The sequence below is a fragment of the Elephantulus edwardii genome, unplaced genomic scaffold (genome assembly GCF_000299155.1).
Source record: "Elephantulus edwardii isolate Elephantulus edwardi_28Jun2011 unplaced genomic scaffold, EleEdw1.0 scaffold00013, whole genome shotgun sequence".
Lineage (NCBI taxonomy): Eukaryota > Metazoa > Chordata > Mammalia > Macroscelidea > Macroscelididae > Elephantulus > Elephantulus edwardii.
In genome coordinates this window covers 17,412,384-17,426,321 of record NW_006399763.1, presented here as the reverse complement: position 1 = coordinate 17,426,321, position 13,938 = coordinate 17,412,384, and the positions used below count along the sequence as shown (strand labels likewise).

Here is a 13,938-nt window from a genome sequence, read left to right as displayed (position 1 = left end):
CATTTACTTTTCATACAATAAATAAATGGAAACTCTTTTATTTAAAAAAAAAAGTCTTCTCCTTGTGTGGCTCATGCAAAATGACATCTAATAATGTTAGAGGAATATTTCATGTCCAGGAAAAAAAGGTACAGTCAGAACCCTGTGAAATAACTGCATATACCTGTTTACAGCACATGTGGACTCAAACTATTTTAGTGTTCACTATCACTGAGGAGGTTTTGTGCGGTCTATCATGCTTGGAAGGGTGGAGAGACGGTACAGGAGAGGAAGACCCCGGATGAGATGGATTAACACAGTATCTGAGGTAATCGAGGTAGGCGTATCAGAGACAGTGAGACTGGTTCAGGGTAGAGCAGAGTTTTGAGTGATTGTACAAAGGGTAGTTATGAGTTGCAGATGAGTCGATGGCACATAACAACAATATCACAAAACTGACAATGTAACATGGAAATCAACTCCACCAAGTAAGGATTTTGCTAAAATAAGCATCTGAAAAACACACATGCATCATGTATGGCTTGAAAAGCATCATAGTACAAATGAGATTCTAAAATTACAAATGTAAGGCTAAAAAAAGGTAGCGATTAGAGCAGAAATACTGTATTTTAATAAGGCATTAGTCTATTGCACTCTATCTACCATCAGAGCATGTAAAATAGACAGATCAAAGTGACTTGCTGAATATTTTTACTGTTATTGTATGCTCTCAAGTTGGAACTAATTCATAGCTGACCCTCCAGTGGATTTTTCAGAAGCAGTAAATCACATGGGAGGAGAGTGCCCATCCTTTTTCTATTGAGCAGCTAGTGAATTCTAACTAAATGCCTTTGGGATTGCAGGGCAGTTTCTTACCGCAAGGCCATGCTTAAATATATCAAGATTGGGGAGCTCTGGTGCTCCCATGAATGAGTGAAGACCAGATGAGTTGTGGGAGGATATCAAGGGTATCATTCAAGAAGAGTGCAAACGTTCTTTACAAAGACAGAAGAGGAAGAAAATGTGTTTTTGTAATGACCTTTTGCTTTCTTCATACCACAACTCATCAGTCTTTGATCACTGGTGTTTAATATATCTAACCTATTCCTAAAATGATCTTGAAATTCAGATGGTATTATTGATTCAAGATCTTATCTTGATTCCTGAGGATGAATTTTCATTTTCTTTGGCCTCAATTGGAACTTGCATATGAGTAACTGATGATCTCACCCACAGTCTACCCTGGTCTAGTTCTGACTGTTGGCTTTGAGCTTCTCCCATCATTTTTTCCACAAACATAGTCTACTTGATTCGTATGCAGCCCATCAGGTAAGTTCCATGTGTAAAGTCTTCGTTTGTGTCTTTTAAAAAAGGTATTTGCAATTTAAGTACAAAATGCAATCATTCTATTTCCATCCTCATTTCTATTAAGTCCATATTATCCAAATACTATTCCTTCTTCACTGTTTTCCATTGCATTCCAGTCACTATTATTAATGCATATTGATAACATGTTTGGTCAACTTCTGACTGCTAGATTTGGTAAAAATTCTCATTGTCTTCCTCTTTGGCTCCAAATATAGGAGTGTATATTTGAATAACAGTCATGTTAATGGGTCTTCCTTATATGCTTAAGGATATTATTCTAGCACTCACAACATTATATTTCTAAATAAACTAGAAATTTACTTTCTACGAATGCAATGCCATTCTTCTTCTGTTTTTCATTCCCTGCAAAGTATACCATATGATGATCTGATATGACATGGATTGCATCTCAGTTTCAAAGAAACAAGGATTCTGACCACTGGACCAATAAGGCAATATCATGATGGATGGAGAGGATCCACAATTAACATCCTTGGTACCACAGTCATGAAATAAGGAGACACACTGCACTGGAAAAAATCTGCATTTAGGGACCTCTTCAAATTATTTAGGAGTAATGATTTCAATTTGAGGACTAAGGCGTGTCTAATTCAGGCCATAATCTTTCTGAACACTTGCTATGCATCTGAGAACTGGCCAACAAATATGGATGACAGGAAAAGAACTGATGCTTTGAGCTGTGGCTTTGGAGAAGACCACTGAACATCTCATGGACGCCCAAGAGAAAAAAACAGATATGTGTTAGAGAGGGTGCAGCTCAAATGCTTTTTAGAAGCAAGAATGATGAGGCTTTGCCTCACATATTTTTGGCATGTGGCTACCCCTTGGAAAGGGACATGATGCTGGTAAAGGTGAAGGGTCAGAAAAGGAGAGGAAGACCCTCAACCAGGTGGACTGAAATGGACTCTGGTGTGTCAGGAAGTGTGAGGATGGCAAAGGATAGAACAGGGTTCAAATCTTTTGTTCACAGGGTTGCTATGAGTCATACTCAACCTCAATGGCACCTAACAACAACAACAGCATGTATATGAGTGACCATGCACATATACACACATCACACACACACACACACACACACACACACACACACACACACACACACAAACTTTCTGGGAGATAAACCAAAATATTTTCATTTTCTAGACCTAGGACTGTGTAGGATGTAATGTTATTTAACTCTTTAAATAAGAATAGCCTGTATATTTATCTCATTTATTTGGGAATGGCATCTACTTCCTAAACAACTTGCCTCCAGAAACTCTATGAACTTTGATTTATTTTTACACATTGTTATTTATCCACGAGATAAATGTGACAAAACTTTTATGTCCAAGTATTTCACAGACAGAGAATCACATGTAATTCATTTTGGAATCCCTCTCTGGCTAGGCTTCAGTTCACATTTGGAGCACTTTGTTCTAACCAACAGTAGCTTCATCACACCACTCATTTCTCTTTCTGATAGTCTACGTCCTCCAGTGCTTTGAAAGTCCTGAATGTCTACTATGTGTCCAGAGCTTGAGAACAAATTATTAAACACTCTCCTCCCTGCGATTGCTTAAGTGCTGTTACACCCGTAGGAAACTCTCTTTCAGGTGCCCCAAAAGCAGCAGGTAAGCAGGAAAGGAAGAAAGATGTTTTATTAATGGAAACCAGAGAAAGCATGTTTTCTGACTTAGGCTTGAAGTCAGGCACATGTGTGTACAAAGTTTCCTTGTAATCAAAATTTCCTCTGGTTTAGTAAGCACATCAAGTCAGCAAAAGTTTTATTGCAAAGCCTGATATATTTCAGCAGCTCAAAGCAAAAGGAAGCACATGAAAACAGTGAAAAAAAGAGAGAACTAGGTACCTCCTCATTGCTCACCTCCCAATTTATCTCTGGATAGAAATTATCAAACTAGCATTCTGACTAGGGGAAAAGAAAAACCCCACAACACGTTAAGGATCTGATCAATTATGACTTAAGTGGCCAAATTATTTCTTGGCCACAAAGCAAGGGGACCAGACAATGAAAAGCTTGAGCCACTCCCTCCTGCAGTCAATAATCTCAGTGACAACTTCTTTTTGCATAGCTTTCTTCAACATCAAACAATTAAAAAGCTCTTAACACTCAGAAGGAAAATTGAACTATCCATATCAAAAAATTTTATCTCCAGATAACTTCACTCTAATCAGTTTCTTTCATATGATTTCTGTTTGTCATTTTCTCCCTTCTCTTTTCTCTTTCACAGTTTAAATTAGTTTATCTTCTGAGTTACACAGAATACAGTAAGGTTTTATTCTCAGGATCAAGATACTTTTTTAAAGTTTTCTCTTAAAAGGGTATAAGCCATGAAGTCAAAAGACTTTTAGATCTTAAAGAATGTTAACTTTTCTACTTCACTTTTGGAACAAGAAAATGCAGGTTAACGAGATGGAAAAGGACTATTTTAAAAATCTAAGCCATCTGATGCTATATATTCATTTCTGGAAAATAAATTCCTTTACTACTGCAATATACTTTTTTAAAAAAATAATATTTTATGTTGGGTGAAAGTTTATGCAGCAAATTAGTTTCCCACTTAATGATTTTTTTGATAAATTGTTACAAGATACTAGTTACATTTTCAAAATGAAGCATTCTCAGTATGCCCATTTTATTTGTTATATTTACATTAATCTGGCTTCCACAGCCTTCTTTACCATCTCAGGTTTGTTTAGGATAAAATTTGGTCTCATATATTTGTTAATTTAAGGGAGTATTGGATCCATAAATTACATTGTTTATTTTATAAGTAGATCTCTTCTTTGGGTGAAAGGTGACTTCTGGGAATAGCTTCAGATACAAGTTCAAAGGATCTCTTAGGGCGCTTAACTCAGGGATTTTTTTAGTCTTTATTGGTCCAGTAAATCTGGTTGTTTTTAGGCACTGAGTTCTCTACATTTGTCTCCCATTCTATCCAAGACTTTCTATTGAGTCCCTGACCGAACAGTTGAGATGGTAGCCATCTACTTCTTTTGTGCTCAGTCTAGTTGGCTAGAAAAGGCTGCCGTTTGTGATTTATCTAATGTATTTGTTGTTGTTGTTGTTGCCTAACTCCTAACATAGGCATAAAGTCATGTGTTCAATTAAAACATTAGGCAGAATAACCCAGTGGTTCCCAGATGGCACATGACAACAAATATGAAAATACAGAAGAATTAATATACAGTGTATAGAAAAAGTAACCATACGGGTATGTTGCTGTAAAACTGCCAACAATTCATTATTCCAATCTCTGTAACTTCTTAGGATAAATGGAAATTTACTTTACGGAAATGATGGTAATGATAGGTAATATATTTTGTCTTTTGATTTTCTTTTTATTGAGAATATGTATAGCAGAATATACACAAATTAAACAATTGCTACACGTACAATTTGGTGACACTATGATTATGCTCTTTGAGTTACACAACCTTTCCCTCACCCTTTGTGATGGCTAATGCTGTATGTCAACTTGTCTAGGCTGTGATTCTCATTTTTTTCCAAAATTAGAAGCTCAGCATCAAGAAAACAAAGATTCTCACCACTGGACTGACTGGCAGCAACATGATGATGGTGAAAAGACTAAGACTGTTCACAGCTTTCGTTTGCTTGGCTCCACAACCAAGACTCTTGATACCAGCAGCCAGGAAATTAAAAGATGAATTACATTGGGAAAGTCTGCTGTCAGAAACTTCTCCAAAGTACTGAAAAGCAATGATGTCAGTTTGGAGACTAAAGTGCACCTGATGCAGGCCATGATCTTTGCGGTTACTTGCTATACATCTGAGAGCTGGACAATGACTAGGGATGATAGAAGAAGAACTGATGCTGTGGTGCTGGAGAAGAGTACTGAATAAACCATGGACTGCTGGAAGAACAAACAGGTTCATCCTGGAGAGCGAGACCAGTCTTCTCCAAGGAGGCAAAGATTCTGAAGCTTTATCTGACATATTTTGGACATGTTGCAAGAAGGCACTAGTCCTTGGAGAGGGACATCATGCTTGGAAGGGTGGAGGGACAGTGCAAGAGACGAAGAACCTCGATGAGATGGATTAATTCAGTGACTGGGGTAATGGGGGTAGATGAGTCAGAGACAGTAAAGTTGGCATAGGATAGAGCAGGGTTTAGGGTTGTTGTACACAGGGTCGCTATGAGTCACAAGCAACTCTACAACACATAATAACAACTCTAATATATGAATTCATCCCCTGTTTTGTGATCCAATATGAACAGCCAATCTTTCGATGGCCAACTGCGGTCTCAAGGGTTCCCTGTTCAAAGTGGCTTTCCTAGCCACTAAGTTTGACTTTGACACACAGATGGTCAAGGACATATAAATGTGGTTTATCAGTCTATTCATAGGGGTCTGGCTAGTCAGTCCATTAAACCGAGCAGACTGAGCAACAGAGACCAAGAATCTCGCCACTAGCAAAGAAGCAGAGATTGTCCCTTTGGGGTCAGGGATTCTTGCACCAATCAGACCTAGATAGCAGAGGCAGCAACAGCATAACTGAAAACCAGATACCCTACATGAGACAGGGCTGACCTCCAACTTTCTGAAATCTGTCTATATTTATAAATGTTTTCCTTATTTTGGTCTTCTAGAGAATCCAGCCCAAGATGCCTTCTTTTTCCAAATTATTTTATCCCACTTATTAACACAAACTCACTCCCCCCTAAATTTTCTATCTAATCTTTGGAATTGCAGGTGTCAATTTGATCCCATAGAAATATATCTTAGAAGAATTCAAGGAAGATCTTTTTAATGAGGTAAGTAAGCTGAACTACTGTTTGATTTAAGAAGACTTCAGAAGATATCTGTTATTTAGGATTTAAAGATCATCTCAGGGCAATAATTTAAGGACTCATCCAGCCTTCATGGCTCCAGAAAGTCTGGCTTCTATGAGAATTTAAAATTCTGCTCTGTATTTTCCCTCTTCAGGTCAATGTTCTTCTAGATAATTTCTAATCAAAATGTTCAGTAATGATAATCAAATACTACCCAGTTCTTCTGGTCTCATGGCAAAGGGGAAAGTTTTATATGGAGACAAACAACCACACATTTCTTTCTATGATTACTTAGAAAAGTCAGCACTTCAGTTTTTATTTTTATTATGTTTTTTTTTATAAGTTTATAGCAATGCCAATATGCCATAATGTTGTGGCTTGTGTAGTGGCTTTGTGTATTTCAACACCATTGGGATCATTTTCAGATTAAGACAGACTAGAAAAAAATACAGTACTCTATTTGTAGAATAAATTGGACAGTGAAAACCTTATAAATAGTAGCAGAACACTGTCTGATACACAGACAGAATATATGCCTCTCAGGTTGGAAGGTATTCAGAATAAAACTGGGAAAGAATTGCTACCTCAAAGTAAAGTTGATCTTAATGACAAAAATGCTTTTGGAGCCTTCTATTGTTGATATGGCATGGCTTAAAATGAGAAAAGACTGAACATACCCACAAGTAATGCTAGAATATGGAATATAAGAATCAAGTAAAACTGAAAGCTGGAGGGGTGGGGAGCGGGGGAATGAAATAGAATGAGTAAACATCAACATCCTACATATGAATGAGCTGAAACCGAATGGAATTGGTCATTTTCTATCAAATCACCATATGGCAGGAATGACAAAGGAACAGCACTGAAAAGAATATTTTGAAATCTGTTGTGAAAAACAACTCTATTAGTGATAGTATACAAATATCTATGAGGAACATCAGATAAATGATTATTATTAAAACTGATAAAATATTAACATTTATTAACAAACTGTGGACGGAGTATTACCAAAACAAGTATACACACTGACTATGATAATATAAATAGATACTGCCTCTTTGGAGGGCATCTGGCTCATCCCAAAATTGAAAGTATCTATACCCTTGACCCTGGAATCCTCCCGGGAATTTATTTCAGAGATACACTTGCACACATGTGAAATGACTTACAAAAAGATAATATCCGGTAAAAAAACTGCAACATTATTGTCTAGAAACAACTAAATGTTCATTAATAGATATCTGGTTAAGAAGTTGTAAGACATATACTAGGCATTACTTGCAACTGCAGGATAGCATAAGGAAGCTCTCATTGTATATATATTGAAATACAGACACTATCAACTGAAATAAATACAGAATGATGTGAATTGTATGCTTAATTCTGTGTATAAAGAAAATAAAAGCATATTAGTATTTTCCTATATCACTGTAAAAAGTCCCTTGGAAGATAGACTACAAATGGAGCTAATAATGCTATCACTTTGGGAGAGAAATGGAGTCAAGGTACCTGAGAACAGGCTACATGTGAGAGCGCATTACATCTTTTTTAGATTTTTTTTTTTAGTCACGTGACTATATTACTTAGGCAAATAATTATATTGAAAAATCAGAAGGCTGAACTACAAAAACAGGGGTAGGCTGCTATGCAAATCAATTATGCAAATAAGCTTTTAGGAAGAAAACATAAATGACTTAAAACAGCAGTTATTTGTATATAAATACACTGTTATAAAAACATCTACCTAATAGTAAAGTTAAATCTCTAAAGGACTATTGATAGATAACATTCTATACGATTATTTTCTTAACTACTTTTCAAAGTATTTGAAAGTAATAATATTTGTTTGAAAATATTTTAGCAGTCACATTTTCCCACTAACTTCTCAAGCTAGTCCATGTTCCAATTTGTTTAATGGTGCTTGACAGGTGGGATAAAATCTGTGACACAAATCTCACCATCTATTAATATTACAGTGCAAAGTGTTATATGTATGAAGAACACATTCAATAGTGTGACTTTCCGCCTCTACAATGTATCAAATGAAATTTCAGAAATGAAATTTATTTAAGTTACTTAAGTAAATTCTTACGGAAAGAAGAAAAGAAAAAAAAAGACCTCAAATATTATAACAATTAAGACTTTGAGACTCTTAGGTCATTAAAAACAACTCTTACCTGACATTAGCCGGTGGACTTGGGGAATAGGGATTTGCAGAACAAGCCAGAATTCTAATGACTGCTCCAGGATGATAGGTTTCTAGAACATGAACAGCTGTAGGATATACCTGTTGTTCAAAAGTAAGCTCCACATAGTCCTGGCTCTGAAAATTGGGTGGTGTCCTCTTGAATGGCAAGGAGGCACTAGGGCACTGATCCCACCATGTTCCATAAGTTCGAAACACAGCTGTTTGAGTAAAGTCACCAGAACTTGGAAACACATTTGGTACACCTGCCAGATTCCACATGGTATATGACATACTATTCTCACTTCCATAGTGGGAGCTGAAATCTACTACTTCTTTGGCATACTGGACCACCTCTGCATTGAGAGGGGAAGTCCGGCTGTTTGATTCTATAGTTCTATGGCTGTTCATCATTTCTCCTCTTGCTGCCGTCCTGGCTCGGCGCCGAAGGCATATATAATAAAACATAGTCAGAACTGTTAACATGGGAAAGACTGGTGGCATCTAGAGGTGAATTATGAAGCTTCAAAAGGTCAGGTGTCCTCAGTAAGATGCATGAACTCTTTGAAGGATGTTCTAAAAAATGAATGGCTTGGTGAAGGAAAAGAATTTAAATAAGCAGAAAAATGCATGGATAAAGTAACTAACAGGCCATTTACCCAATCCTGTTACCCAGAACAAAACTTAGAAGAAACAAGTTTTCAAATGAAAACGTGAATCTCTGGTATAAATCATTTATTTAATTTCTAAGAAATCTAAATATTGGAAATGTATATAATTTTATGTTACATGAGAAACAAAACTGGTGTTTAGGGTGATAGAAGATGTATGATCTATAAAATCCTATTTTAAACAAAATTATGATCATTCAACAAATATGAAATCTGTAATATTTTAAAATTAAAAATATTTCATAACATAGTAAATAATTAAAATACTGTTATAAATTCAAAAGGATCTTAGGTATCACTATAATTTCACATATTAAGAAACGATTCTCTATTGTTAATCATTACGCTCTTCCAAACAAGCGAAGTACAGATTTCACAACATTGGAATATAATTTTCTGGAGCTGACAGTTAATCCAGACCAACAAAATTAACTGCCTTACACATCACAGATCACCAGACTGTGTTTAATTTATAACTCTTAGCATTACTTGTTAGGGCAGTCCATGAGCAGTTGACATCTGGTCTGTTGCCAGCTACTCTTAGAAATCACTCACCCCAGATAGAATGGTCACAGGATACACAGAGGAAATGCAAAAGTTGGCACATATCCATGTGGCCTGAAATTAGCGTGCTGACTTCAGGTACAAATGCTCAAATGTGACATTTTCTTACCTGTGGAAAGAAGAGTTTTAGAATATGTTTTTATTGCCAAATTAAGAAACCAAATACACCAAAAAGCTTACTATTGCAGGAAAAGAGCTACTTATTAAACACTGAATTCAAACAAGAAAAGTTTCATATTTTGAATCATCTGGACAATTTTAGAAAATGCATTTAAAAAATGTATAACAAAATACAATAATGAATCATTTTTTATAAAGATTACAAACCCATAATTTATGCTATCAAACTGTGTTTGTAGATCTATTTTATTGACATTACACAGTTTTGCAAATTTTTAGTTTGCAATCTTCAGTAATCAAGAGGAACTCATGAGAGGAGACCTGACATTGTCCCCATGCCAGTCCCACTAATTTATAAAGTAAGCTTGACAACTGTCCACACTAAGTAAGTGATCTCTTGTCTATACAAATGAGACATCAAATATACTTGCTTTTGAACCTGAAAAATCTTGAACTTAACATTTCAGGAAAAGATGGTATTAATTTATTTAATAGAGAAACATGTCAACCTTTCAAAACTTAAAAATTAGGATTTTAACATATTACTTGTCTTAAATATAATTTTCACTCAAAACAACTTCAGTCACTTTCTCTAACCTACAAAACAGGTTATTTTCTTCAGGCTGGCATTTAAAGGCTCTACTCACATTAGACCCACCCCTTCTTGTCTAATCTAGTCAAGTCCTAATCACTTTCTATTTTACTTTAAGTCTAACTTCCTCAACTATTCCTTTCCCAATTACTACATGGCCCTTCAGTATATACATTTCTTCTGACTAATAAGACCTACTAGCTGGCACCTATATGTGAGTTAGAATCATGCCTATGTGCTAAATTTCACAAGGCTCTAGATTAGGAGGAAATTTCTTAAAAAAGGGAAAGCAGGCAAATACCATTATTTTCAAAGTGCGATGGGAAAGTCGGCTTTTAGGGACCTCTCTAAAGTACTCAAGAGCAACGGTGTCTCTCTGGAGACTAAGGTGCGCCTGATACAGGCCATGGTCTTTGTAATCGCTTGTTATGCATCAGAGAGTTGGACAATGACTAGAGAGGACAGAAGGGGAGTTGATGCCTTTGAGCTGTGGTGCTGGAGAAGAGTACTAAATGTACCATGGACTGCCAGGAAAACAAACAGATTCATCTTGGAGAGGATTAAACCAAGCTGAGGCTCAATGTCAAGAAGACAAAGATTCTCACCACTGGACCAATTGGCAGCGTCAGGATGGATGACGAAGAGATTGAGAGTGTTCACAGCTTCAGTTTGCTCGGCTCCACAGTCAACACTCTTGGCACCAGCAGTCAGGAAATCAAAAAGTGTATCGCGATGGGAAAGTCTGCTGTTAGGGACCTCTCTAAAGTACTCAGGAGCAACAGGGTCTCTCTGGAGACTAAGGTGCGCCTGATACAGGCCATGGTATTTGCAATCGCTTGTTATGCATCAGAGAGTTGGACAATGACTAGGGAGGACAGAAGGAGAGTGGATGCTTTTGAGCTGTGGTGCTGGAGAAGGGTACTGAATGTACCATGGACTGCCAGGAAAACAAATAGATTCATCTTGGAGAGGATTAAACCAAGCTACTCCTTGGAGGCAAGGATTCTGGGGCTTCATCTGACATACTTTGGACATGTTGCCAGGAGGGACGGGTCCTTGGAGAGGGACATCATGCTTGGGAGGGTGGAGGGATGGCGCAGGAGGGGAAGACCCTCTATGAGATGGATTGATTCGGTGACTGGGGTAATCGGGATGGGTGTGTCATAGGCGGTGTGGTTGGCGCAGGACAGAGCAGGGTTTAGGGCTGTTGTGCATAGGGTCACTATGAGTCACAAACGACTCGACGGCACATCCAACAACAAGTAAGTATAAAACCAGAAAACCAAAAGCACTGTCATCAAGTTGATTCTGATTCACAGTGACTTTGAAAGGACAGAAAAGCTCTGCCATAGAATAGAGTTTACCAAGGCTGTGAATCTTTACAGGACAGTACTTGTCTCATCTTTCTCCCAAATGGTGACTAGGAGGTTTGAACTGCTGGCTAGTAACTAAATGCCTTAATCACAGCACCAGAGTTTCTTGCTAAGAGTACAAATCACTTATTTACTGATACTGAGGAGGAACAAATGCATAGATGATCCCCCACTAGGTTTTGGAGGTTGTACATGTAGGTTAGCAGGTTAGCAATCCAACTCCCTAGGAACTACACCACCAGAGCTCTCTTGTGTTGTTGTGTAGTAGTCAGAACCAATCTGTAGCTGACCCTCTGGCAGGTTTTTAGAGGCTGTTAATCACAAGGGAGGAGATCCTTCTGCAGAGCAGCTGGTGGCCTCCAACTGCCTGCCTTCGAGATTGCAGCACAGTTTTTTGTCAGTAGGCCACTAGTGCTAGGCATAAAATGTTTAGTATCATAAAGATAAGCAGAGCAGTGTGTGTGTATTTGTTGCAATGTGCTGTCGAGGAGACCACAACTCTTAGTATACCTCTGAACCCTGCCAATCTCACTATCTCTGATATACCTGACCCGTTGCCATAGTCACTGTGTCAATTCATCTTACCCAGAGTCTTCCTCTCCTGCACTGACTCTCTGCCATTTCAAGCACGATGTCCTTCTTGAAGGAATAGTCCTTCCTGGCAACATGCGAGACTGCGTTTCAAAATCTTTGCCTTCAAGGAGCAACTGAGTTTCACCCTCTTTAGGACAGCCTTATTTGTTCTCTTGGCAGTGTATATTATGCTCAATACTCTTCTCCAGTACCACAACTCAAAGGCACCAATTTTTCTTCTTGATTAGTCATGCATATATATTTAAAATATATACATAGTTGTTAAGGAGTTGAGCTTCCAATCCAATGACAGGTGGTTCAAATCCAGTAGCTAGAGGGGCCATCTCGCTAGTAAACTGATGTCAGCCAGGTGGACTGACATGGTGACTGCCACAATGCACTCTTGTGTATCAGGAAGTGTGAGGATGGCACAGGATAAAACAGAGTTCAGATCTTTTGTTCATAGGGTCGCTATGAGTTGTATTCAACTCGATGGCACTTAACAACAACAACAACAACAATATACATAAAGAGAGAGAGAGACACATACTTACATATTTAAATTCACAATGTTAAGAATAAGAAAATAAATGCAATGGTAAACAAAGAGCTGAGCTTGAAAAGAACGAGAAAATCAACAGCTGTAAGAAACAAGAGGAAACTCAAACAGAAGATAACCTGACTCATGAAGTCAGTGATAGGACCTAATATTTAGAAGATTTTCTACACCTGAAGAGTGATTATTTCAAGTCATGGGTCTCATTTGGAAGGACCATCACAAAAATAGGATCGGAGAAGTTTTCCTACGAAAGTAGGATTACAAAAACTCACTGGTGAGGAACCTCAAGGTAGTATAACATCAACTGAGGCAATGGGAATAAAGCCACAAGAGCACACTAGAACCTAAAAAATAGAACAGAACAGTCTCAATAGACTTTGAGAAAGAAGGGTTAACAAGCATTTATCCAATAAGGTCTTTGAACAGTCTTGGTGGTGATATATTCTGAAACAATGAATCAGATTCACAAAAGCACCAAGTTCTGAAGTATTTTAGTGCTGAAGAAGTTAGGCGCTGTCAACTTAGCTCACAGTGACCCTGTGTATAAGAGGAAGAAACCCCACTCAGCTCTCAGCCATCATCACCACAATCTCTGCCATTCCTAAAGCCAATGCTCCAGTTAACTTGTCAGGGTTTAGGGCTGTTGTGCATAGGGTCGCTATGAGTCGGAAACGACTCGACGGCACATAACAACAACAACAACAACAAACACCTCCTGGTGGCCCTAGTGGCAAGAAGCTGCACTACAATTCTGAAGGCACATGGTTCGAGGCCACCAACTGCTCCCTTGAAAAAGGATGGATAATTTCTTCCTGCGCATTTAACAGCCTCTGAAAATCTGCCAGAGGGCCAGCTATGGGTTGGTTCTGATTCTATGGTACACAATAACAACCACAAGAAACACCTGTTGGAGGATCAGCTATGGGTCAGTTCCAACATGGTATCACTTGGTAGTACATGTTGTTGTGTACATAGAGTTGGAACCAACCCATAGCTGACCCTTCGGTGGGTTTTCAGAAACAATCACACAGGAGGAGACTGCCAAGGTCTCTCCTCACTACATGTCCAAAGTAAGTTAGACGGAGCCTCAGAATCCTTGCCTCCAAGGAGCCACCCGGTTTAACCCTCTCCAGGACAA

General features: G+C 38.0%; 1 protein-coding gene across 1 annotated transcript in view; it reads right to left on the bottom strand.

The window, feature by feature from the left end:
* The window catches only part of FBXL4 (F-box and leucine-rich repeat protein 4), a 74,080-nt gene extending 64,385 nt beyond the window's left edge, over positions 1 to 9,695 (bottom strand). The window contains exons 1-2 of the mRNA XM_006881198.1: positions 9,575 to 9,695; positions 8,341 to 8,924 (exon numbers count right to left, since the gene is read on the bottom strand). Coding sequence (XP_006881260.1) covers positions 8,341 to 8,852 — 512 coding nt within the window. The 5' untranslated portion in view covers positions 8,853 to 8,924; positions 9,575 to 9,695. The remainder of the gene's footprint in view (positions 1 to 8,340; positions 8,925 to 9,574) is intronic.
* Between the last annotated feature and the right edge of the window lie 4,243 nt (positions 9,696 to 13,938).